Source organism: Hyperoodon ampullatus, assembly GCF_949752795.1.
Source record: "Hyperoodon ampullatus genome assembly, chromosome: 7".
NCBI lineage: Eukaryota > Metazoa > Chordata > Mammalia > Artiodactyla > Ziphiidae > Hyperoodon > Hyperoodon ampullatus.
The window spans coordinates 12,422,657-12,449,348 of record NC_136920.1 but is presented as its reverse complement, the minus strand read 5'-3'; the positions used below and the strand labels follow the sequence as shown (position 1 = coordinate 12,449,348).

General features: G+C 54.4%; 1 protein-coding gene across 1 annotated transcript in view; it reads left to right on the top strand.

Annotated features, from left to right (window-relative positions):
* The window catches only part of FADS2 (fatty acid desaturase 2), a gene marked incomplete at both ends in the record, with an annotated part of 33,786 nt that extends 8,852 nt beyond the window's left edge, over nt 1–24,934 (top strand). Inside the window, 11 exons of the mRNA XM_079708806.1 lie at nt 559–669; nt 2,216–2,413; nt 2,533–2,634; nt 9,072–9,197; nt 17,826–17,886; nt 18,299–18,375; nt 23,107–23,204; nt 23,465–23,561; nt 23,866–23,945; nt 24,398–24,523; nt 24,883–24,934. Of these exons, the coding sequence (XP_079564932.1) occupies nt 559–669; nt 2,216–2,413; nt 2,533–2,634; nt 9,072–9,197; nt 17,826–17,886; nt 18,299–18,375; nt 23,107–23,204; nt 23,465–23,561; nt 23,866–23,945; nt 24,398–24,523; nt 24,883–24,934 (1,128 nt within the window). The remainder of the gene's footprint in view (nt 1–558; nt 670–2,215; nt 2,414–2,532; nt 2,635–9,071; nt 9,198–17,825; nt 17,887–18,298; nt 18,376–23,106; nt 23,205–23,464; nt 23,562–23,865; nt 23,946–24,397; nt 24,524–24,882) is intronic.
* Nucleotides 24,935–26,692: the final 1,758 nt, after the last annotated feature.

Below are 26,692 nucleotides of genomic sequence, written 5' to 3'. Positions count from 1 at the left end.
AAAGCTCCCCCCACCCCTCCAGAAATGTGTTTTACAGAATTCTGCATTTGTTTCTGGTTTAACATGATCTAAGCACATTTTGCATGCTTGCGGTAGGCTCCAGACTTGTTCTTTCTGTTGATAGGCGTGTGCACCACGTGGTGGGTGGTGCAGTTCGCCAGAAACCGGGCAGCCCACGCAGCAGGAGCAGCTGGAGGAGAATCGGGTTCCCGCCTGTGCCCCACCCAGTGCCCGCGCCATGTAGCCCTGCAGGGGCGCGTTTTCGTGACTCGCCCAGCGGCAGGCCGCACGTCTCTGTGGTTTTGTAAACACCCATGGCGAGTTCAGCGGCCCCTCATCAGGGCAGAGCCCGAAGGGACACCTCCACTGGAATTGGGCACTTAGGGACCTGCCGGAACGAGGCTGAGAGAGCATTTGGGGTCGGGTGGTTGCAGCCCCGTTCGGTGTCCTGGTGTCCTAGTGGGACAGAGCTTCTGCTGACCAGCCCTGTCTTACCTGGGGCGGAGGCACTGGCCGAGGTCGGGGTCTCCCACTCACCACCTGTCCCCTGCTCCCCAGGATGTCTTCCTGGCCTTCCATCGCAACCTTGATTTCGTGCGCAAGTTCATGAAGCCCCTGCTGATTGGCGAGCTGGCCCCTGAGGAGCCCAGCCAGGACCACAGCAAGAATGTGAGTGGGGCCTCACAAGGAAGAAGGGGAGGGTTTGTGGGGGGAGGGGGTCTCGCCCCAGGAAGGAGAGTGCAGGGCGTGGGGCAAAGGAGCCTTTATGCCAGTCCAGGGGGAGCCACTGCTCATCACCTAGGGTCAGGGAGGACTCAGAGCCCCCGATGGCCCTGGTGAGCCCCCCTCCTGCTGCCAGCCTGGGCTGGCCCTCACCTTGGAGGAATTCATTCCCAGCCTCTCCACCTCTGGGGCTTCAGCGGTGCCAGGCTGGGCACAGGGTCTTTCCCTCTTGCCCAGCCCCCTGCCCTTGTATCTGGCCGTTCTTCCCCCTCCTGCCCTGCCCCTGCCTCCTAGCTTCCCTCTTTGTCCCAGCGATGCCCTCCTTTCCCCAGAGCCACCCTTGACTCTGCCTCCATCTCCCTGACCCCACATGCCCAGTGCCCACCCAGCCCTCTCCTGCCTGGTAGAGTGTCCGGAACAAGTGGTGCATGTCAGGTAGTGGAAAAATAAGCTTTTTTTAAAAAAAAATTGTTGTGAGACTTCTCTGGTGGTGCAGTGGTTAAGACTCCACACACCCAATGCAGGGGGCCCGGGTTCAATCCCTGGTCAGGGAACTAGAAGCCGCGTGCCGCAGCGAAGATCCCGCACGCAGACAAATAAATAAATAAATAAATAAATATGTTTTTTTTTTAAAGAAAAGAAAACATTTGCTATAAGCCTTGTATTTTAAAAAATTGTTATAAAATAGATGCAACATAAAATTTACCATTTTAACTTGTTTTTAAAATTTATTTTGGCCACACTGCGCAGCTTGCGGGCATCTGAGTTTTCCAGCCAGCGATTGAATCCAGGCCCTCCGCAGTGAAAGCGCAGAATCCTAAGCACTAGACTACCAGGGAATTCCCCATTTTAACCAATTTTAAGCGCACAGTTAAGTGGCTTTGAGCATATTCACGCTGTTATGCAGCCATCACCGCCACCCATCTCTAGAACTTTCATCGCCCCAAACTGACATTCTGCCCCCATTAAACAGTAACTACCCATCTGTCCCTCCCCCCAGCCCCTGGTAAACACTATTCTTTCTATTGATGAATTTGCCTAGTCTAGGTACCTCATATAAGAGGACTCATATGTATTTGTCTTCTCGTGTCTGGCTTAATTTCACTTAGCTTAATGTCTTCAGGGTTCGTTCATGAGTAGCATGTGTCAGAATTTTCTTCCTTTTGAAGGCTGTATATTCCAGTGTACGTATAGACCACATTGTGTTTAGTCATTCATCCATCAATGGAATTGGGGTTGTTTCCACCTTTTGCCTACTTTGAATAATGCTCCTGTGTAAAATGCAAGCTTTTGAGTTAAGTCCTTTCTCTGCCACTGAACTGGCTGTGGACCAACACATAGTCCCAGGGCTGTGCCAGGCTCAGGCAGGTAGGCGGTGACGGCAGCTGTTGCAGTGAACGGCGGCCGGGCTCCTGTGGAGCTTAGGTGTGTCGATTGGTCCCCTCTGGAGCAGCTGGGAGGCTGACTCCTTGCCGGTGCTCTGGCTCAACAGTCCCAGATCACTGAGGACTTCCGGGCCCTGAGGAAGACCGCTGAGGACATGAACCTGTTCAAGAGCAACCACCTGTTCTTCCTCCTCTACCTGGCCCACATCATCGTCATGGAGAGCATCGCCTGGTTCACCATCTTTTACTTTGGCAACGGCTGGATCCCGACCGTCATTACGGGCTTCATCCTTGCTACCTCTCAGGTGAGGCGTGACACTCTCACCTGTCACTCGAAGCCCCCGCCCCCTGACTCCCCCAGCTGGCAGAGGCCTGGTGCCTGGGTGCCAACGCTGGGAAAGCATCCGTGGCCCTCTCTCCCCAGGCCCAAGCTGGATGGCTGCAACACGATTACGGCCACCTCTCTGTTTACAAGAAGTCCACGTGGAACCACATAGCCCACAAGTTCATGATTGGTCACTTAAAGGTAAATGTCAGCCGCCCTGGGCATCTGTCCTCTATCAGTTAGTGGTTGGTGTAGCACCATCTCACTTTACTCAGACCAGGTCCACTGTCAGGTCAGTGTCCCGGCTGACCTGCAGGACCTGCCAACCCTCCACTTCTCTGAACTTCCAAGCCCTGTCTCCTAACCACATTAGACATGCAAAACCAGTGTCCTAGCTATAAAAACAAGCACATGCTTCTCAGCTGATTATATTTGTTCCTTACCTAAGGACTTACTAATAAATTCCTTTCAGTTTGGGGCCGGTAAATAAGCAGTGTCTCTCTCTTTTAAAATTCTTTTATTGAAGTATAGTTGTTTTACAATGTTGTGTTAATTTCTGCTGTACAACGAAGTGATTCAGTTATACGTATATATACATTCTTTTTCATATTCTTTTCCATTATGGGTATTGAATATAGTTCCCTGTGCTACACAGTAGGACTTTGTTGTTTAGTCATTCTATATAGAATGGTTTGCATCTGAAGAAGCAGTCTCTCTTGATAAATCGGTATGCTTCCCTCCATCAGGTAACGTTTGCTATCTGATACATTGTATTTCTCTTTTTTTTTCCCCCTTGGATGCCAGGAAACACAAAGCAAAACATGAAACAGCAGCTGTCCCTAATCTTCATCTTCCTTATATGTATCCTCCCCTCCCACTACCTGTCATTTACACTTTTACCTTTAACCGTTCTCTTATAGATGAGTCCTTTATCAGAAGCCATCTCCAGTACGTTTTGGAAGTATACGGGGGGGCATGAAAAGGGAATATTGTCATCATATACGTCTTTTAGATAAGGGAAATCAAACAGTGTACTGATAAGCTGAGCCCAAGGGCAAGAGTTGTTTCAAACTCAGAAGGGAAGGTAGTTCTCTCACCACCCTCCAGATCAGGAGGCAGACCTGCAGTAGCCTTCTAGCTCGGCAAGTTTGTAAAAAGGCGAGCTCGACTTGCCAGCGACCTTGTGCTGCTGTGATAGGCGTTATCTCCTTGGTTTCGGGAGTAAGTCCTTGCCAGTTCTCACTTGGAAACATCTCATCCCCCACCCCAGCCCTGCCTCCACATCATTCAGCTGCTTCCTAAGAAAAGCTGTGTCCTAAAGACCCCCATCCCTCCCCACCCTGGCTTCGGAAGAGCTCCGTGTCCGGGTTAATAGTCTCTCCCTGCGACCTGACCCCATCCATCTCCTGGCTTGCCGGCTGCGGATCTGGTTGGGCGTGAACTACCATTGAACTAGTAACCAGTTCCTCAGCAGGCAGTTTGCCTGGACCTGAGCCTGGAGCTGTCTGAGAACCTGGTTTCTTTCCAGAATTTCAGGGGTGAAGGATGCACATAGTTGAGCGCTTTGTTTCATTTTATATCCTTTTCTGTTGGAGAAAACCCTCCTCGGTGCTGAAAGTAACATTTCACTCCGGACCCATGTTATCCCCACACACTTAACAAAGATGGACTGTGTTCTGTTTTCAGACTCTGGGTGGGAGGGCCTTTCCCGCCTGATGTCTCTCGGTCCTTGAAGGGCCCTGGGACACAGCTCTTGGATCAGACGGAAGATGCAGTCAGGACAGAAGACTGGCCTCCATGTAGAATGTTGACTTGTAAACTCTGGGGTGACAGGGTACTCAGGTTGGGAGGCTACAGGAGGTCAGGGACCTGAGTTCTGCTGATGGCTTGCCAGCCGCTGCTAGCTGTGTCCTTCGTGCTGTGTCCAGGCCAGTGGTGTGGATGGGCAGGAGTGCCCCAGAGCAAGAAGCAACACAGCTTTCATGGAATCGCTCTGGCACCCAGTGGCCACACAGCTGCAGACAAGCCTTGTAGGTCCAGCTGTTCCTCTGGTCCCTTTGTTGGGACAGCACGGAGCTGGCTGCAGGGAGGTCCTCAGGTGCCCTGCCCATTTGGATGTCTTAGCTCAAGACGGTGAGGGCACTGAACAGGGTGCTGCAAGCTTCGAGATGTTGGGACCCGCTTCTTACTGTCAGCCTGCACTGCTGTAGGGTTCCACGGGCAAGCCCTCCACCGCCCAAGTCCCCCTTTTCCTCAGCCCACGTCACTTCCGGTGGACGTTTCTTCCCAAGGGTGATCTTGTACAAAGACAGTCTGAGAGGTCGAATCTCTGTTTGGCATTGCACTGAAGATAACATGCAAACCACCAGGCCTGGCGCCATCTAGACTCTACATCTGAAGATGGAAATCTTTGGAACCCACAGCCTTTGCACAACCTTATCTGGGGCCACCAGGGCCGGAACTAGGGTGAGGCAAGTGAGCACACAAGTGTGTCCCAGGGGCACAAAATTTAAGGGGACACCAAAAAGAGTCAGGAATTGAGATAAGGAACATTTTAATGCAATATTAAAAAAAAAAAGCAAAATTAATGCAAAAAAATCCACAATGAGCAAAATACCAACATTTCAAATAAAGATCAGAACTGTGTTGAGCCATATTGGAATCTGAAGCCAAAGGACAACTTGTACCTCACATACATGTTCGTATGTATTCGTGTTGTTCTTTTTTCGATGGTAGATTTTTTTTTTAATATAAATTTATTTATTTATTTTTGGCTGCGTTGGGTCTTCGTTGCTGCACGCGGGCTTTCTCTAGTTGCAGCGAGCAAGGGCTACTCTTCGTTGCGGTGCACGGGCTTCTCACTGCGGTGGCTTCTCTTGTTGCGGAGCATGGGGTCTAGGCGCGCAAGCTTCAGTAGTTGTGGCACATGGGCTCAGTAGTTGTGGCTCGTGGGTTCTAGAGCGCAGGCTCAGTAGTTGTGGCGCATGGGCTTAGTTGCTCCGCGGCATGTGGGATCTTCCGGGACCAGGGATCGAACCCGTGTCCCCTGCATTGGCAGAAAGATTCTCAACCACCCTGCTACCAGGGAAATCCTAATGGTTGATTTTTTTTCCCCAGAGCGTTAAAATAGTTGAAAACTACTTAAAAATTGGAAAGGTGGTATATTAAAAATCCTAATATGAAGTTTAAATTGATTATTTATACTGAAACCGAATTTATTATTATTTTACAATTTAAGTTAATTAAAAATTGTTTAAGGAACTTCCCCAGTGGCACAGTGGTTAAGAATCCAGCTGCCAGTGCAGGGAACACGGGTTCGAGCCCTGGTCCGGGAAGATCCCACATGCGCTGGGCAACTAAGCCCGTGTGCCACAACTACTGAGCCCACGTGCCGCAACTACTGAAGCCCACGCACCTAGAGCCTGTGCTCCACAACAAGAGAAGCCACCACAATGAGAATCCTGCGCACCGCAACGAAGAGTAGCCCCCGCTTGCCGCAACTAGAGAAAGCCCGCACGCAGCAACGAAGACCCAACGCAGCCAAAAAATAGATTAGTTAATTTAAAAAAAAAAAAAAGGTTTTAAAATTATTTAAGAGACTTTCCTGGTGGTCCAGTGGTTAAGACTCCGCACTCCCAACGCAGGGGGCCCGGCTTCGATCCCTGGTCAGGGAACTAGATCCCACATGCCGCAACTAAGATCCCGGCACAGCCAAATAAATAAATAAATATTTTAAAAAAATTATTTAAGACTGTCACTTAGTTGAGAGAAATTGTCAAACTTGGCAGTTCTCTCAATTGAAAATGGGATGAGCAAAAGCTTAGATTTTTAGAAATATTGTTGATGAGTTTGCCTCAGGGTCTGCTATGGCTCTGCCCAGCACTGCTAGCCCAACTGAGGGGGCCTTCTTTTGGCTTCTGGAACATTCCACGCTCCCCTTCCCCCAAGGCCTTCACCTAGGCTCTTCCCTCTGTCAGAAAAGGGACCCTCACTCTGGCCGGCCCGCTCCTGCCCAGCCTGCTGCCCAAGGGCAGGCCTTCTGAGTGGCCTCCCGAAACTTTTCCAGCTCCGTCAGCCCACCCCAGTGTGGAGTGATACCCTACTCTCCCTCGCTAGACAAGGACTCGCCTCCTTCCCCACTTCATCCCCAGGGCAGGCAACATCGGCACCACGTTCCAAGAGCACAGCACTGAGTCACTGTTCCAGGGCAGGCAGGGCTTCCCAGTGCCCAGGAAGGATACGGAGGGTTGAGCCTAGTGAAGAAGGATGGGGAAGAATCACAGCAGAGAATAGCACCATCAAAAAATGTTTTGTTGGGCCTCCCTGGTGACGCAGTGGTTGGGAGTCCGCCTGCCGATGCAGGGGACGCGGGTTCGTGCCCCGGTCCGGGAGGATCGCACGTGCCGCGGAGCGGCTGGGCCCGTGAGCCATGGCCGCTGAGCCTGCGCGTCCGGAGCCTGTGCTCCGCAACGGGAGAGGCCACAGAGGTGAGAGGCCCGCGTACCACACAAAAAAAAAACTTTTGTCGTTACAGCCGATGCCAAGTTCGGGGATGGCCCCACCTTGCCTCCTCTCATCCCCGTGGTGCTCATAGCCTGTCTTTCCTCCAGTTATTCAACAAACATCTCTTGGTGTATTGTAAACATCGTGCGTACATGCCTTGCCCCTTGATTTCTTTGTGCCAGGGACTCCCTTGCGCTCTTCCCAGGAATTTGGTTCCTTTTGTCTAGAAAGGCCAATGTGTCATCTGATTTCTTAATCCTCTAAGCTCTCATTCGCTGACTTTTTTTTTTTTTTTGCCCGGTTGGGTTTTGAGGCCCTCCTGCTTACAGGGGCCTGAGGTCACTGCAAAGGCCACAGCTGCTCAGAGCTCTTCCTGCCCATGGCCGTTAGGGTCCAGAGACTACGTTTGTACCAAAACATCTTGCAAGTAAAATATTTGTTTTCCCAGTTAGGCCTTTGTATAGATGGCCAGACCCTTGGCCAAAGCATTGATTGATCCAGCAACAGTTCACCAGTGAAGTCCTCATGCTGAAGAGTCAGAGGAGTCTTGTTTCCTTCTTTGCGTCACTGGGTGACTTTGTAGAGGGACATGCCTTCAGAATGTGCCCAGAGCTGGAGCTGGTGAGACAGAAATTTGTGGCCTTGAAAGAAATACTCATGCAATGCTTCTTGTCTGCTAGAATTGTAATTTTATTATTATTATTTTTATTGGCTGTGCCGCACAGCTTGTGGGATCTTAGTTCCCTGACCAGGGATTGAACCCAGGCCCTTGGTAGTGAAAGCTCAGAGTCCTAATCACTGGACTGCCAGGGAAGTCCCTAGAATCATAATTTTATATTTACCCGCTAGAACCAGGAAGCTCTGTTGGTGATTGTTTATGAATCTCCGCCAAGCCTTCTGGGCGTGGTGTGACTCAGCTGTCACCTCTCAGTGCAGTGGCATGTCTGGCTGCTGGGCTGTCTCTTGCCAGCTACTCTGTGGGCCATCTGAGAGCAGGGACCACTTGTGGTGTTCATTTTTGTTTTTTAAAGCTTTCTTGATATTATTCACATGCTATACAATTTGCGCCTTTAAAGTGTACAAACCAGGGAATTCCTGGCAGTCCGGTGGATAAAACTCTGCACTTCCACTGCAGGGGGCGTGGTTTCCATCTCTGGTCAGGGAACTAAGATCCCACATGCTGCGAGGCAAGGCAAAAATAAAGTGTACAAACCAATGACTTGTAGTATAGTCCCAAATGTGTGCAATCACCATCACAATCAGTGTTGGAACATCTTGATCACCCCAAAAAGAAACCCCACACCACTTAGCCATCACCTCCCAACTCCCTCATCCCAACCCTAGCACTAGGTAACCGCTCATCTTTCTGTCTGTGGATTTCCCTGTGCTGGACATTTCATATAAATGGAATCCTTTGTGGCTGGCTTCTTTCACTTAGCATCGTGTTTTCCAGGTTCATCCACGTTGTAGCACGTGTCAGTATTTCACACTTTTTTAGGGCATGGCCAAACATATTCCATTGTATGGATCTGCCATATTGTATTTATCCATTCATCAGTTGATGGACCTTTGGGTTGTTTCCGCTTTTTTGGTTATTTTAAATAATGCTGCTGGAACGTTTGTGTACAAGTCTTTGTGTGGCTCTGTTTTCATTTCTCTTGGGTACACACGTAGGGGCAGAGTGCTGGGTCATATGGTAGGGACCACTTCTTACTGTTCCCAAAACAGAAGTGTTCCCCTCTGCGCAACACACTGCAAACAGGAGACCAGCAGAGGATGAGGGGGGCGGAGCCTCAGGCCCGGTGTTGGCAGAGAGCTGAGACTCCACCACACATGCTGAAGCACGTGCCTTTCCGTCCATCCCCAGCACTGTCTTATGATCAGGGAAATAGGCCTGGAGGGGGGGAGTGACCTGGCTCCATACGGAAGTCCTGGCCAAGGGGCTGCCCAGCACTCTGGACTCGGCACCGGCAGGCCTGCATTCTGACTCTCAGGGGCCCGAGGCCCTGTGTATAATGGAGAAGTCAGCCCTGAATATTGGACCTGCTAGGAACTGGTCCTGAGCTGGGCCTGTCGTGGATCCCCTTTCTGTGCGCCGAGGACTGCACTGCTCACCCCTGTTCCTCCCCCGACAGGGTGCTTCTGCCAACTGGTGGAACCATCGCCACTTCCAGCACCACGCCAAGCCCAACATCTTCCACAAGGACCCGGATGTGAACATGCTGCATGTGTTTGTCCTGGGTAAATGGCAGCCCATTGAGGTACGACGAAGGGGACCAAATGGCCATGGGGAGTGTTTGGCCTGCGCAGGGATCAGGGGAGGAATCCCGTAGGGTGGAGAGTGTCTGATGTTTACACAAAAACCTTTCCTGGACACCCTGAATTATTCAAGCTGAAATGTCTGTGGGATGGCCTCCTGTGTAAATAATGGATGCAGCTCCTTATCAGAGTGTTAGATGCCTCCCCGCCTCCCATGGGCCGGGGAAGAGCATTTCCTGGCTTGTTCCTTCCAGTTTAGCAGGAAGGCACAATTCCAGAGCTCAAGCTTGGTCCCCGAAAACCAGCCCCAGGAAACCTTACTTGGAGAGTCACAGTCCCCAATGCTGGGAGGGACCTCAACAGGGTCTGGTCCCACCTGCTTCACCGCAGATGCCAAGCAAGGCTCGGCAGGAGGAGGGCGTGTGTTCAGGGTCGCATCATTTTTTGGCCAGTCTAGGACGAGGCCCCAGATCTGACAGCTAGGCCATTTCCTTCCACTCCATCACACTGCCTTGTTTTTACATTAGTTTTTTTAAATTATTATTATTATAAACATAGAACATACCTGTTACAAGCATTTAAATAATAACAGAAATAGACCAAACTAAGAAGTGAGTCTCCTATTACCCCTACCATCCCCCCTTTGCCTCTAGTGTAATGCCCCCGAGGGTGACCACTGGTGACAACATACTACAAAATCCTTCCAGATATTTCCTATGTGTGTAGACACACACACGTATCTTTTTTAAAAACAAAAATTAAAACTTAAACAATTTTTCAGCAACTCGCTGCCTCACCAAACGTACACTTCTTTGCTGGAGTCAGAAGTGTATGGGCCTCCACCTGGGGCTGTCCAAGTGCTCTGTCGTATTTCTATACCATAATGTAAGCCACACTATTTTATGACAGGAAAAATTGGTGTTGCTAAGTCTTTGAATAAAGGCCCCCCCAATGCATTTAAAGAATTTAAAGACTATCCTCATTTAGCATTCTGTAAAAAGTAGAGCCTCTATGTGACAGCCTCTAAAAAAAATCTACATATGCTTTACTTTTCAGAAATACGTTGGTGATGTAAACCAAAGTTTAGAAGATCCTTGTTGCTTTTACGTAGATCTTAAGTGTGACCGTACCACGCACAGAATAGGGGCCCGATAAGCATTTGCCAAGAGAGGCATGTTTACCCTCAGTAAGGAGCAGTGCCTTTAGTTGGTCGTATTCCCGGTAGTGTTGGCATCCAAGGATTGGAACAGGGAGAGAAGAGAACCTGTCCCCTCAATTCTGGTTGGTACCCCCCTCTCCTGTTTCATATCTATCTGACAGAATATCTGAGCAGAAACATGGGCTTTCTGTGACATTGTCAATTCAGAGGAAATTAGCCAAAATTCAGTACTTTGGAAGTGTGGAGGCTCTCTGGCTGGGCAAGGATTTTATTCTCTGCCAAAATACATGCTTACGTTTTCCTTCTAGGAAAGAGTTTGCTCGCTTTGATTTGAGGTGTCTAGCTAGTAGGACTGATTAACCTGGGTCCATCTGATAAGAAGACAAAGGCTTCCCTTTCTGGGTGAGGCTTCATGTTGTAGAGCTGTTGACTGGCTTGACAAATGCTCTCTGTGTCCCTGAAAACAAAATCTAGTCTCACCAGTGATGCTGGCAACAAGGCGTCCCTCCTCTCTGTGTGGTGGCCAGCGAAACTTCTTCCAACATCTCTCCCTAGACACCTCTCAAATGCCGACTTCTGGGGAGCGGGTGCGGTGGGAGGTTTTGGGGATCTGGCCATCCAGTTGCCAGTGGCCTTGAAAGACTATGGGCACGGCCACGGTGCTACATGAAATCCTTTCTCTCACATATTCGGGGGAAAGGCCAGCTGTTTCTGGGTTCCTGGTTGAGTCATACCCTGGTGTCCACAGGACCATGCTGCCTGGAAGGGACCTTTCTGCTTAGAAAGTTCTTCATATATTTTCAGTGTCTTATGGTTTCACTTTTTTTTTTTTTGGCCGTATGTATGGCATGCGGGATCTTAGTCCCTTGACCAGGGATCGAACCCGTGCCCCCCGCAGTGGAAGCGTGGAGTCCTAACCACTGGACCTCCAGGGAAGTCCCTGGTTTCACTTTTATTTATTTATGTATTTATAATTTTTAATTTTTTAAATTTTTTGGCCACACCACGTGGCATGCAGGATCTTAGTTCCTGGACCAGGGATCAAACCCATGCCCCCTGCAGTGGAAGCATGGAGTCTTAACCATCAGACCGCCAGGGAAGTCCCTGGATTGGAGAATTTCTCCTTCTTCTCATATGGTGGACTTAGAGCAGTGAGGAACCTTCTTGCTACAGAAAAAGAATATCCCGCAAAGAGACACCATGATTCCTTGAGGACCTGTTGTTTTCCAAGGTCTCCAAAACCCACTTCCTGACTCCAAAAGAAAAGTTAGAATGAAGCTGGGAGGTTGGCCAGGAGGAGTTTGGGGAGCTGCATCTCGGGCAGCTATACGAAGCCAGGGCCCTCAAGGAGGACTGAAGTGTTCCATGTTGGTGGCACCCTCTGGCTCCTGGCAGAAGCAGAGGCAAATCCTCTTTGGAGGAAAGCCTCCAAATATAGGTATGAAGATTCCCATAGGCTAATATCAAGCAATAAGCTCACAATCAGAAGCACAGCACAGAAGGCTAGCCACTATGAGTGAGAATCAGAAGAAAAAACATATAACAGATTTAGGTGCTATAGAACTCCAGATACTCAGGTCCTATGTACAATATAGAAAGGTTATGTATGAACTTAAGATAAATAAACAACAAGTGATTATCAAAGAGAACCAAACATTTTTGAATGACCAAATGAAGTATAGATATAGATATATATCTCCAAAACAATGGGTTAAATAGATTAGACAGAGCTAAAGAGAGAATTAGAGTCCTGGAAAATACATGTAAATAATCAAAAAGTAATATGGTTTGCTCTCCGTTGGGTCCCCAGAGCCTGTGCATAGTAGGCCCTCAACGTATGTTTGTTGAATGAATAAGCTGCTTTGTGTCGGCCTGTGCTAGGAGTTGGAGGCTTGGAGCTGGCCATTGTCCCTCTTCCTAGGATACTCCCAGCCCAGTGAAGGAGCCAAGACGTGCCCTCAGATGGGCATGTTACCAGCTAGGGTGTAGCAGGAGACATCAAGCCAGCAGCTCTGTTGAGGGTGTTAGGAGTTGAGGGGGTGCTGGCGGCAGGGCTGTGCACCCAGGGAAGAGGGAGAGGTCTATGGGGTCGAGAGGGACTGTGTATAGTGAAGAGAGGGGTCTGCAGGTGGAGAGGGTCTGGCTGCAGATGAGAAGTGGTGGAGCCCCCATCAGAGCCTGGTTCCCTGGACCTCTTTTTTTTTTTTTTTTTCTTTTTGGCCGCACTGCAGCATGTGGGGTCTTAGTTCCCCGACCAGGGATGGAACCCATGCCCCCTGCAGTGGAAGCATGGAGTCTTAACCACTAGACCACCAGGGAAGTCCCCTGGTATCACTTTTGAATGCTTGACTTTTGCCAAATGGGATTTGGCTAAGACCGATGGTCAACCTTCATAATTCTCAGGAGTCAGCCAGTTTTCCTGGTTCCCCCTTACCGGGTCACGCCACCCCTTCAGAGTGGGAGGGTATCCTCTCCTGAACCCCAGCACCTGGTCTGGGCTGAGTGTCAGCACGGGATGCTGTCTGGGTGACTTGGGCGTCATGCCGATCCGTGCCGATCCATCCGTGGCTCCTTAGAGCTCACTGCAAGCTTGTCGTGGGCCGACTTTTCCCTCCCGGAAAGAATGTACATCTTTACATTCAGCCTTTCCATCCAGAAATAAGACATCTTTCTCCATTTATGCTTGAGTCTCCTTTTTATATCTCTTAGAAGGGTTTTCCTTTTTTTAAAAAAAAATTTTTATTTATTTATTGTTGGCTGTGTTGGCTCTTTGTTGCTGCATGCGGGCTTTCTCCAGCTGCGTCGAGTGGGGGCTACTCTTCGTTGCCACGCGCGGACTTCTCATTGCGGTGCCTTCTCTTGTTGCGGAGCACAGGCTATAGGCGCGCGGCTTCAGTAGTTGTGGCACGTGGGCTCAGTAGTTGTGGCATGCAGGCTCAGTAGTTGTGGCACACGGGGCTTAGTTGCTCCGCGGCATGTGGGATCTTCCCGGACCAGGGCTTGAACCCGTGTTCCCTGCATTGGCAGGCGGATTCTTAACCACTGCGCCACCAGGGAAGTCCTCCTTTTCTTTATATGTCTTGTGGATGGTTTTTCTTTTTTCAATTAAATCCTAGGTAACTTCTGTTTTTTTGTCATTATGATAGGGGTTTCTCCAGTATTCAGGAAACCTGTTGATGTCTGGCTAGTTATCTTATGTCCAGTTAGTGTCCACTTATGTCTGCTTGTGATTGTAGTTGTTTTTCAGTTGATTTTTTTGAATTTCCCGGGTAGACAGTCATATCCCTGAAAATAATGAAAATTTCGACTCTTTCTAATCGCTCTACACTCTTATTTCTGGCTTGGGTTTTATGGCATTACTGGAACTTCAGAACAGAATTCGTGGTGATGTCAAGGACGGTCTTGTTTTGCTCATCCTGCCCCTCCACCACCCACTTTTTTTTTTTTTTTTTTTCGCCATATCATGGTGGGGAACGAGGAGGCCCTTAGCCCTGTAGCTCTGTAAACGGGCTCTCAGAAGCTGGGGATGTTTCTGCCTCCCTGCCTGAGATCCTGCTTTTCCCGCCCATCTGGGAGGCTCTCCCTGCCCCACGGCCTGTCTGCAGCTGACCCTCCAGGCTTCCTTCTTGAACAGGCCAAATATTCCTTTGGAGCACCTGTGGCCCTCCTCTCAGGACCCTTGGGCTGGAGTCTTGCCACCTTGCATGCCTGCCGTGGCCGTGTTCCTCATTTCTGTGTGTGAGTCTGGGCAGGGCTTTGCAACTGCTCCCCTCCCCCTTCCCCCGAACAGACAAGGAAGACCCTAGTCATTCCTCAGACATTTTTTTTTTTTTCGCTGTACACGGGCCTCTCACTGTTTTGGCCTCTCCCATTGCGGAGCACAGGCTCCGGACGCGCAGGCTCAGCGGCCACGGCTCACGGGCCCAGCCGCTCCGCGACATGTGGGATCTTCCCGGACCGGGGCACAAACCCGCGTCCCCTGCATTGGCAGGCGGACTCCCAACCACTGCGCCACCAGGGAAGCCCATCCTCAGACATTTTGTTCCAATGCTGAAAAGTCCCCTGCACATGCCCCTGGCACCCCCTCAGCCCATAATCCAAGCCCGGCCTCTTGGTCCTTGCAGAGGCTGAGCACAGGAGGGTCAGCTGGCCGGGGCCCAGGGTTGTGGGCCTCCGGGAAGACAGGCCGCCAGGGCTGGCCGTGCTCCCCCTCCCTCTGCCTCCGGCCTGTGCTCCCTTCACCCTCGGCTTGAGGACGTGTCAAAGCAGGTCCTGCATGTGCCACCACTCCCTGGGGTCTGGACACGACAAGCCCCCCAGATCCTCGCCCGCAGCTCGAGTGGAAGCACCCCCTATGTTCCTGAAACTACCCTGTGATGGCCTCACCACCCGAGCTTTCTCCCTGTGTGTGATGAGGGCTGTCCTGGAGGGCAGAGGCGTGTGGGTCCTCCAGGCCTGTGGTCCCCACTGGGGAGGAAGGTTGACTCTTACTGAGTCCCCGGGCCTGGCACTGTGCCGAGCGCTGCACATGGGGCGTCACTTAATCCTTGCTTAACAGTGAGGCAGGAGCTCTCATCAAACCCATTTTATAGATGGAGCAGCTAAAGCTGAGAGAGAGTGAAATAACTTGCTCAAGGCTACAGCTAGAAAAGCAGTGCCACCTTCCAAACCCAGGCTGTCTGGCTCCCAGCCAGGGCTTCCGGGTCCTGTGGGACCCTGCCTGGGACCACCACCTGCTGGACACCAGAGGCCTGTGTTTGTTGGATCCCTCCAGCTTCCTGATGAATTAAGAAGCCAGGAGCCCCTCCTCCTAGCCTGGTACATTCTAAAACAGCTCTCCCCATCCCTTCCCTGTGCCCGTGACATACAACTGAGTGTTGCAAAGAACTGAGCGTGTGAAAGTCAAGAAACCAGAAGGTTGGCCCCAGGCCAGGCCTGGCATCACCAAACCACAGCTGTGCTTGCTGGTTTTCGGAGGAAAGCGAGTGCCCTGGATCAGCCTTACCCTGACGGGCGACCTTGCAGTTCCCCTAACTGAGGTCATCAAGACGGGAAGAGGCGTCCCGTGACATTTTGCCTGTTACCACACACGGGCGCACGTGTAACCATGACTGGCTTTCCCCCACAGTCCTAAGTGCTTTCACAGCCCCATCACCAATGGGCCCTTGACAGCCCTAAGAAGTACTAAGAAGTACCCATGATACCTCCACTTGACAAATAAGGAGCCCAAAGCTCATGGGGTGGGAGGGCGCGGGGACAGCAAAGCAATTTGCTCAAATAACAGATTGTTTCCAAATCTGGAGTCCCCGCCTCTCTAAGGCTGGGAGCCCTCAGGGGTGGACAGAGAGGCCTGCCGCTGCCTGGGGGCAGGGACTCAGGCAGCTCCCGCAGGACGGTCTGGGGCATTGAGGGGACACACGTGGGAGCCTGCAGTGCTAAGCGGCCAGGGGCAGCTGGGGAGCATCAGCCCCGTGTAATCTCCTGTCACCCCCTACAGGGCACCATGGATCAGTGCAAATAGGGTGCTTGCTGTGCAAATGCAGCTTCAAACCAACTCCCCAGCTGCACCCACCCCTGAGTCCTGTGGGGTCCCTCTGCCAGCCAGCCTGCGCTGCCTTTAGTGCTCACTCCCCGAGTAGAGCTGGACCAGCCCGAGGGTCCTCTGGGCCTGGGGCTGTCCCCTGGGTTGAGCTGTGAGGCAGAGATGTAGGAGGGCTCCTGTCCAGGGCTGGAGAAGCCTGCAGACAAAGTCTGGGCCTGGTTCCTGGCTTCTGGGAGGAGGTTAGAGCAAGACCTGGGGGCCTGTTCTATGGGCCACATGCTCCCCAGAACTCAGACCACCAGACCAGCCACACAGGGGGCACCTCTAATCCCTCCGTCCTCTGAAAAGTTGTCCAGATCTGTGTCTGGTGTCCCCTGGCTGGGACCTCTCCAAGGCCAGCCGCAATCTTACTGATAGCCTTCGTGCAAAGGACATGCATTCTGGGGACGGGTGAGACCCCTGCCAAGGCACAGGAGGCCACACGGAACAAAGGGATTGATCCTGGTGGTGCTTCAGCTGGGTGTGCCATGGCCATGGCCTCTGTGCCAAGATGCACGTCCTGGGGACAGGCTTGGCTTTGCTCCCACCGGGGCCCCTCTGTCCGTGGGCCCTCCCTGTGATTTTGGCAATCACTCCCCTCTTGTGTTCTCACCTGAAGAACAGGAACACTGGCCTAGAGGACATTCAGGGTTTTGCCGTCCATATCATGCTTTGATCTCCCAGCTGAAATAAGCAGGAGTGGACAGCACTGGATGAGAGCGGCGCCAACCTTCGGAGCCGGGGGTGGGGGTGGGGGAAGGGGGGCTGAGGAGCCGTGTCCCAGGGGTCAGCCCCTGGCATTTACGCTCTTGTTCTCACTGGCTCCTCTTAACAACCAGTGATTTGGATGCCATACAGGGCTCAGGCGGGCTCCGTGACCTGTGCAGTGTCTCAGCGCAGCTGAGAGGCAGGGTCGAAGCCCAGGCTCCCCACACAGACCCCTAGCATCGCAGGTGCCCCTCTTCGAGCAGCATCTTTTGGTCTCAGTCCCCTAGGGGCCAGGTGGGCTGGTCCCTGGGGGGGGGGGTAGACCTTGAATTAAGGAGCTGCAGGGGCCCTGTGGGGCCGTGGGGCCCCTCACCCGGGCTCATGCCCAGTGTGGCCTGAGACACTTTGTACAGTGAGGATGCCCACGCCCCAGCCAGCCCTCCCGGCCCTCCTCACTTGAATGTCTGGGTGTCAGGGTGCCCTGGGTAGGACCAGGTGACCAGGTGTGGCCTGAAGAGTCCATGTGGTCCATGTGGTGACCTCCTCTGGCCCGCTGGCTTCCTCAAGTGAGAAGTCTCAGCCTGGAAATTGCAGGAGGCTCTGGGAAGGTAGATGTGCCCGGCCTGGTGACTGTTAACAATTCCCCAGGCCCTTACCTGAGTTCTCCTGCCCACTGCAGGCTCCAGGGAGCTTCTCAGGGGGACCCAGGAGCTTCTCTGTCTCCCAAAGGGGTGGAAACTGGCCAAGGAGCTCCCTCTGGGTGTCTGTGCCCCCCACGTGCACTGTTGAGTTGTGCATTCACTCAACATTTATTTAGTGTCCGTCGCATGGGCTCTGAGTCCACTTTCTGGGGTTCAGATCCCAGCCGGCCTGCTTCTCCTGTGGCCTTGGGCAGTGACTTGACCCAGAGCTTCAGCTTTGGAAGCACCGCTCGTAGAGGAGCGCATGAGCTGAGGCCAGCATGGGATGCAGCTTGGGATAGGCATGCCCAGCGAGGGCTGAGGAAGTGTTGGCCGGAGTGGCCGGGAGCCCACAGGGGCCCAGCCTTGGGAGCCCAGGGTGCAGAGGACAGAAGCCCCCTGGGCAGGAGGAAGGAACGGTGCTGCAGAGCAGCTGGAGGAGAGCACGGGAGGCTGGAGCCTGAGGGGTGCTGGGGGCTCACGGTCTCTGCTCTCTCCTCAGTACGGCAAGAAGAAGCTGAAATACCTGCCTTACAACCACCAGCACGAGTACTTCTTTCTGAGTGAGTGCTGGGGCACCCCGCAGCCACACCCGGACCCCCTTCTCACCCCAGTGTGGCCCTCTGTCTCCCCTCCCACCTGACCACCTTCCAGACCCAGAAAGTGACACCAGACCTGTGAGAGGAGAAGGGACCACAGCAGCCATCCCAGGCAAACCCCACATGGCCCATGATACAGAAGGGACATTGGCCCAGACACCTGCCCAGGGTCCCACACTCATGATCGCTGGGCGGGGTGCCGGCAGGTGCTGTCTGCTCCCAGCCCCCTCCTCGGGTACCGGGGCCCCGGCCGCCTCTGCCCGGGAGCTGCAGAGCTGGCACCACATTCAGGCTTCTGCCCCCGGCTCCTTCCCCTCTTCCAGGCCCGCCCGGGTGAGACAGGCCTCTCTAAGCGCCTCTCCTCTCTCTCCTGCAGTTGGGCCACCGCTGCTCATCCCCTTATACTTCCAGTACCAGATCATCATGTCCATGATCGTTCACAGAGACTGGGTGGTGAGTCCAGGGGGCCCAGGAGTGTGGGGTGGAGGGTGACTGAGGCGAGTGGACCCTGGGGGCCTGCAGGGCCCCTGGCATCTCCTCCTGGGGTGGCTGCCTTGTCACCCTCAGGAAGAGACTAGCTCTGAGGCTGCCAGGAGCCAGGGGGGCCATAGCACCCCAACCCTAAAGATCCCCCCACACAGGGCACCCACTGGGAGAGCCACGGCCTTGGCAGAGCTCCTCAGAAAGTTCCTGAAGGCAACGTATGAGCCCACCCATCCAAGGCTCTGCCCCAGTCATCGCCCTCCTTTGGCCCCCTGTGGCCCCTATGACCCGGTGGACCGGGTCACACTGCACTCTGGTTGGTAAATGGAGAGCCGCCAGGCACTTAGTTTGCTACAGCTGCATGAGAAAGTGCCACCAGCTGAGTGGCATTTCTGTTAAACGACAGAATTGCATTGTCTCACAGTTCTGGAGGCTAGAGTCCGAGATCAAGGTGTCTGCAGGGTTGGTCCTTCTGAGGGCTCTGAGGAAAGATGTAGTCCAGGCCTCTCTCCCTGACTTGTGGATGACCATCATCTTGTCCCTGTGTCCCTTTCCATCATCTTTCCTCTGTGTGTGTCTGTATCTGTGTCAGGTTTCCCCCTTTGTATAAGGACACTAGTCCTAGTGGATTAGGGCCCGCCCTAATGACCTCATTTCCACTAATTACATCTGCAAGGACCCTATGTCCAAATAAGGTCCCGCTGTGAGGTCCTGGGGATTAAGATAAGACCTCAACATACTCATTTTAGGGGACATGATCCAGCCCATAACTCCAGAGAGAGAAAGGGACCCTGGAGAGGGCCGCGTAGCGTGGTGCACAGAGGTCCTTGGCTTGATGTAGATGTGCAGGCATGGTTCTGTGGAAGAGGACGATGTGCCCGTGATGGGATGCCCTGGCTGAAGCAGTGACCCTAGGCAGAGACTGCTTTTGGCAGAGCAGGGTTCACTGGGACGGGGACAGGGCCCCTGCCCTCGGGACCAAGCGGATAGTCACTGAGTCAGTATTGCTGGTCTTTTTTTAAAAATCTAGTTTCATAAATGAAGATATTGAAACTCTGAGAGTTTGGGACTTGCCCAAGGTGACACCGAGGGGTGGGTCAGGCACTAGAACCCAGGCCTCCCGATGCCACGGCCTGGATCCTGTCCCCACACCCCAACCACCACTGTCCCATGTTTGTACAGCAATTGAAGCGCTTCAAAGTACTTTGTCTTACATTCTCTCCTCGGCGTTATTGGCAAAGGTGCCTGCTGATTCTGCTAAGAGGGCCAGGCCTGGGACTCAGGAGCAGGTGGGGCTGTTTGGGGAGGAAGTGGGATTCTGAGGTCTCTGCCAGCCCTGTGCTGGTAAAACCTGTACTACACTCTTCTAAGACACGCTCTTTTATCCGTACCCGCTGTGTTCCGGGAACGGTTAAGCACTGCCCCCTATGTCGTGTCATCTAATCCTGTTTTGCCAGCAAGGCAGGTACAGGCCAGAGGGAAGGAGTTTCTGGATCAGTTAAGTGGTGGAAATTGGAATCCAGATCTCCTGCACCTGAGCTCACCTGGGCCCTTGAAGGGGTCACAGCAGAAAGGGACCGCAGTGCTGCTGCTGGGGGCACTTTAATCTGCTTTCATGGCAAATGACTCCTGACATGAATATTTAATCCTTTTTTTTTTTTTTTTTAACTGTGTTTGTTCCCTAAGGAACAAAGCATTACATAGGGACAGCGGGAAATGGAATCAGACTTTGTACCTGAAGCAGCTCAGGTGGCCCAGCCAGGGACATTTGATCGGGCCCCTCAGGGCAGGGCTCTGCCGCTGGGGAGTAGGGTTCAAGCTTGGGTTTCTAGTACAAAACTGTAGCTGACTGCAGCCAGGCATGGCGCCAGACCCAGCACTCCCCTCAGGGGCCCACATGGGCAGAGGCCTGCCCTGCGCTGTGGTTTTCTGATTTATGGTAACAGTGAGCTTAGGTGCCAAGTGCAGCTGTGACCCGGGGCAGTGGTCCTCAACAGGGACAATTCTACTGAGCCACTTGGCAACACCTGGGAGACTTTTTTTTTTTTTTTTGGCCGCGCCATGCGGCATGCGGGATCTTAGTTCCCTGACCAGGGATCGAACCCGTGCCCCCTGTCGTGGAAGCTCGGAGTCTTAACCACTGGACCACCAGGGAAGTCCTGGGAGACATTTCTGATTGTCACAACTCAGGGGGGATGGAGAGCTGTTGGCCTCTAGTGGGCATCCTACCATGCCCACGACAGCCCCCCCACAGCTGAGAACTATCCAGCCCCAAATGCCAGCCAGTATTGCCAGTGGCTACATCCTGGGGATGTTTCCCAGGCCTCAACTTCCTGGAGGTCCGATGTATCCGATACCACTAACTACTCCTTAAAATTCTCCCTGTCAGCTTCCAAGTGCCGCCTCTGCTGGTTCTCCTCCACCTCTGTTTCCCTGCATCTCCTTCATCCCTTACCTGTGAAACCAGTGGTCCCATGGTCATGTATCGCTCTGCACAACAATACATAAGCACACACCTCCATCAATATATATGTACATACTATTGCACTGCGTACACACAAACAAGGAATTAAAATGAATGTTTAGACCACCTCGGTCCCGAGGTCTTGCCCTCCGCCGGCCCTTCGACTCCCCTCCCCAGCCGCTCCCCCCAACCCCTTTCTACCCCAGCTGATGGCACCCACGCCAGGGACCAGCCCAGATTCCTCATGACCAAGCAGTCCCCAGGTGGAGCTGTCCCTGCCTCTTAAATATTTCTGGAATCTGTTATCTCCTCCTCAGTGCCATGGGTCCTGGTTTGGGCCTCTGTCATTTCATTCCTGAGCTACTGGAATAACCGTATCTCCCCACCTCCAGTTGGCAGGGATCCAATTTAAGGTCCAGATGGGACCACGTTCTTGTTGTTTAAAGCTCTCAGTAGGTCTTCATTGCTGGCAAGGTAGAGGCCAGTCCCCCCAGGCGGACGTGACATGGCCTTGGTCTCCTGCCTCCACCTCGAGCGCTTGGGCTGGAGTATATGGAGCATATAATCTGTACGTAAACACAGCCGCTGCCCGGTCGCTTCTCTGGGCTTTTCTTCGTATTGTCGTCATTCTGCAAACATCCATCCTACTGTTCTTTGCTTAGCTGACGTCCGGTGTATCCCAGCCCAGCGCAGGCACCACCTCCTGATGGAGGCCTTTCCTAAATCAGGATCGGGTCAGGACGTCACGCCACACTCCCATCACCCCTGTAACTATGTGTCCCCTTCCATATGATATTGAAGGGATCTCTGTATAAGTCTGTCCTTCCAGACGAGGGGCTCTGAAGGACTTCCTTTTGCCCCCAGCACCTAACTCAGTCCCTGACACAGAGAAGGCATTTACTGAATGTCTGTGGAGCTTAACTGAACAGAGCTCGTTTGAAGGATGAGTTTGCTGAGCAGATAAGGGGAGGAGCTTCCAGGTGGATGCAGCCAGACGCAGACACTGCAGCACAGCCTGGCTGTGGGAGATGGGCTGCAGATGAGGCCAGGTCGGTGGGCAGGCATGTGAGGGCCGTGCGGCCTACTAAGGGGCTGGATTTTATCCTTTATCCCCTGGCGGGGAAGGAGGCCCGTGATGGCTTTGAGGATCGCAGTGGCGTGGTCCAGCTTGCATGTTGGGAAAGTCTCTGTGGTAGCAAAGTGGTGCAGAGACCAGATTGGAGTCTTTAGAGCTCAGACTTGTGGTCTATACTTAATTGTTGCAACACCTTCAAGCCATGTAGAATCTCAGGGGGTGGGGGGTGTTCTTTTTCCATCCTGAAGATGGAGCAACTGAGGCACAGCTCAGAAAATCACTTACAGCTACACAGAATAGGGTGGAGCTATAACTAATAGCCAGCAGCCTGACCCGGAGCCTCTGCTCTCATCACTACCCTGCCGAGTCTCTGGGGAGAAGTGATGAGGGAGAGGAAACAGTCAGTGCAAAGGCCCTGAGGTGGGAACAAGCTGGGTCAGGGTGGCTGAGAAGAGAGTGGTCCCCAATCCCTGTGGGCTGATCTGGGTGGGATGGGAGGGCTTAGCAGGGAAAGATAGCTTGGAGCTAAGATGGTCGCTCTGGTTGCCATGGTTATGGAGCCATTGGGGCAGATGGGGGAGGTGCTTGCCCAGGAAGGGAGGAGAGCCAAGTGGAAGAGGGGCCAGGAGGAGACTCAGGTGTGGGAAGAGGGCCAGCAGTGTCAGAGGTTGCTGGGAGGGGCCAGAGGTGGGCGATGGATGGTGTCTCTGGCCTTTGTTGTGCTGGAGTGAATGTCCAGGAAGGAGACCCAGGTGCTGATGAGCAGTTTGTGAGCCTGCAGGTGTCAGGGGTGCGTGCAGATTGTAATGCATCTTCAGAATCCTCGGGACCGTGAAAGAGCTGCTGACCCCCGGCCCCTCCCCATGGCTGGCATCTGCTGGTCCCCATCCCTGTTTATTTCCCTAAATGCAGAGCTTGCAGCCCCCTTCCTGTTGCTAAAACACTCAGCATTTCCCTAGACTTTAAGACAGTCGTGCACACCCTGCACTGCCAGGCGTCGTGTCCTCAGTGGGCCTGGTGCCCAGTTTCACGGAGGCCTGTTGAGCTTTCTTGGCTCCCTTGGCCCAGCAGTGAGAGGGAGGTGCTGTGTACACACACCTGTGGTCGGGGAGCCGTACCGGGGGGGCGGGCGGGACATTCCCATATCTGTTTCTCTCCTCAGGACTTGGCCTGGGCCATCAGCTACTATGCCCGTTTCTTCATCACCTACATCCCTTTCTATGGTGTCCTGGGAGCCATCATTTTCCTCAACTTCATCAGGTGCCTGCGCTTTCCTGGTTAATAATCCCTGGGCCCTCGAGCACTGGCACTGATGGGGGCTTTGATGCGAGGCCCCATGAGGAAAGGCTCAGAGGTCCCCACTTCCTGCCCCGGCCCCTCGTCAGGGGCTGCACTCACTCGACCCCCCACCCGCCCTGGGCTGCTCCGGGTCGGGAGGGAGGCTCTGTTCCCACCGATTCCCCGGGCCCCGTGGAGACCGAGCACGCCGGGCTCCGGTGCTGAGCCGAGCTCCCTTCCAGGTTCCTGGAGAGCCACTGGTTTGTGTGGGTCACGCAGATGAACCACATCGTCATGGAGATTGACCAGGAGCCCTACCGTGACTGGTTCAGCAGCCAGGTGAGGGTGGCCAGAGCTGGCCACCGGGGCCCTGCGGAGCCTGGACCCGAGGTCCGTGTCCTCGGTTCCCGGGAACGTGGCTGCCCAATGGGCCCGGCGCCGTCCTGCGCTTCCCTGGGGCTGCCTGCGTCCTTCCGCTGGGAGGAACAGGGCTGGGCAAGAGAGTGGCGGCGAGCTTTTGGAGGGACCAGTGGGGAATCTGGGCAGGGCGGTGAGACCCCTGGGTAGGGCTGGGCCTCGTGGGAAGGAGACGGGGCCCTCTGTGCTTTGGCTCTTGGCCACTCATCCCCCTTCTCCCTGATAGCTGGTAGCCACCTGCAACGTGGAGCAGTCCTTCTTCAATGACTGGTTCAGCGGGCACCTCAACTTCCAGATCGAGCACCAGTGAGCGCAGGCGCGGGCGGGGAGGTGGGGGTGGGTGGAGGGCGTACAGTGGAGGGAAGTAGCCACCAGCCTCCCCGGCAGAGGGCCGCAGGTGGGGCCTACCTCTCTCTTTCCCAGTGAGTTCCCCCCACCGACCCTAGAGCGTGTCTCCGCCCCAGCGCCCCCCGAAGTCTGGAGAGGGGTTCTCCTGCCCTGGGCCACATGGTCATAGTGACGCCCACCCCTGCACGTGTGGCTTGGCATCTTCCTTGATCCCGTGAGCCTAGCAGGGCAGGTGATTGGTCCCTTTATTGCCAGGGAACCCGAGGCCCAGCCCTCCCCCTCCACATGCCAGCCGCTCCTGTGGGCACATAGGGAGAGACGGACGGGTCCCCTGGGCCCGACCAGCCTCCAAGTGGGCTGTGAGAGGAGGTGGGTGCTTCCTCACACCCGGCCCCCCGCACTCTCCCCAGCCTCTTCCCCACCATGCCCCGGCACAACCTGCACAAGGTCGCCCCACTGGTGAGGTCCCTGTGCGCCAAGCATGGCATCGAGTACCAGCAGAAGCCACTGCGGCAGGCCCTGCAGGACATCATCAGGTAAGGGCTGGCGGGCACGGGTGCTGGTGCCCCTTGAGGTCCGTGGGACACAGGGGAGGAGACTGAGAGGCACGTAGCTGGGACCACCCATGGTGGAGACGGGGGCGACAAGAGGAGCCAAGGCCTTGCTGGCACTGGTGCCCCCAGCCGGCCCCTCCGTCGCTAGGAATTGCCTGGGCTCTGTGCGGGTTGGATGAGGACCTTCCCTTGGTCCTTCCACAGGGGTCTCCCCGGGGAGCCCTGAGCTAGCAGGCCCGCAGGCCCCTGGCTGAGAGCTGAGAGGAGGCACCCATGCTCCCAGCACCCCGCTTCCTGAGGCTCCCTGGTCCCTGACTGTCCCTATCCCTCTCTCTTCCCAGGTCCCTGAGGCAGTCTGGGCAGCTGTGGCTGGACGCCTACCTCCACAAATGAAGCTGCAGCCCTCCGGGCGCCCATGGGGAAGGGGGACCAGGTGGGGATGGTGGCCAAAGGGAAGGGTGGGATTTGGTTCAGGGGGTGTCATGAGGCTGTGGTACCTGCTGGCTCACAGACTCTGGGTTCGGTCTTTCCTGTTTTGCTCTCTGGTTTCGCTGCCTTCGCGCCTCCCCCCAGCACCCTCCCTCCTGGGGCCTGCCCGGTGCGCCCGGCTCTCCCCACCTAGGAGCAGAGCCAGGTGGCTCCAGCCCGGCCATTACCCTCTGCCCCTAAGCATCTGCCAGACCAGAGGTGCACAGGTGCAGCCTGTGGCCCCCACCCCCTTACACCTGGCCTCCAGGCCTCACACCGCCTTCTGTTCTCCCTCAGATGCTCTTGAGGTCTGCAGGGCTGGGTCCTAGCCAGCAGGACGGCTCCCTGAGCCTGCAATCCTGGCTCCACCCTCTCTGATGGCCGCCCGCCGTCTGCCCCTATGTGGGGTGGCGTGCTTTGTGCCCAGGTCTCCTTCCCACCACCAGGATCGGTACTTGGGGTGTCCCTGCAGGCCCCACTTTCTCTTCAGATGTCTTCAGCCCCTGGGCCCTGACGCCAGCCTCCCTGTGCCTGTAGCGCAGCCAGCTCAGGCCTCGGGGCCCAGGGAAATGTCCTCCTGGCCCCACTGGAGCCCTCTGACCCAGGCCTCGAGCAGTTCCATCCTGCTGCCTCCCAGCTCCAGAGCCTGGGACTTTGGGTCCAAGGGGGCAGTGCCACAGATGGGCTTAGCAGAAGCAATGGCCAGGTCAGGGGTCAGCCAGCCTGTAGGCTCAGCCCTGTCCCCCCATCCCTGTTCAGATGTTTGTCCTGGGTGAGAGGCCTAAAATTCCGGAGCAATCAGACCCTTCCCCAGGGTGCTCTGTTACCTGCCAAGCAGTGCCAGCCAGTCCCCGGCTGCTTGGCCCATGCAGACTTGGGTCCCACAGGCTGCAAGCGGGCACTGGAGCCCAGGGGCTCATCCCAGCCCCGCCCCAGGTTGGGGCTGCCCGCGTGGGCGCTCTCTTTCACCGTCTTCTATCCTGTCGTGTCTTTTCCTGGTTTTTTAACCTTTTGTTACAGGATGCATTCTGACGGGGGTGGCAACGGGACTGGGCCGTGTGACAATCTGCCTGCTACCAGCCGCCCCTCGCAGCCTCCCCAGGCCCCACAGTGGGTTGAGCTGGGCTCACTCACTGAGGCCATGGTGGCCCTGAGTGTCGGGAGGCAGAGAAGGAAGGAGTCCCAGAGGCGGTGACCCTGAGGAGCCGGGGGTTTGGGGGGGACCTAGTGGGACAAGGAGGGGTTGGGGCTGGAGCCCAGACAGCTGAGGGTACAGGAAAGTGAGGGGAGGGTGGGGAGCTTGGTGCCCCTGGGAGGATCCAGAGCTGCTGCATTTGGAAATTAACCCACTAACCATTATGTAGCTCCAGGGGAGGGCGGGACAGGAACCAGCGCTGGCCAGCCGGGAGGGACCCGCCCTGGCTGGTGATGGACCTTCACGTTGCCATGGTAACGAGGGTCCGCCTGAGGCCCTCCCACTGGGAACACACTGGCCAGAAGAGCCGCTGTCCCTCCCCTGGAGCAGAATGGATCCATAGGGAACTGATCTTAATTTTTATCATGTTGCTTCCCCACCCCTACATTTTTGGAAATAAATGAAGTGATTTTATTCTCACTTCCTTGATCAGCGCTGGCCGTGTCCTGCATGCTGATGCTGCGTGGGGTGTCGGTGGAGGGTGGAGG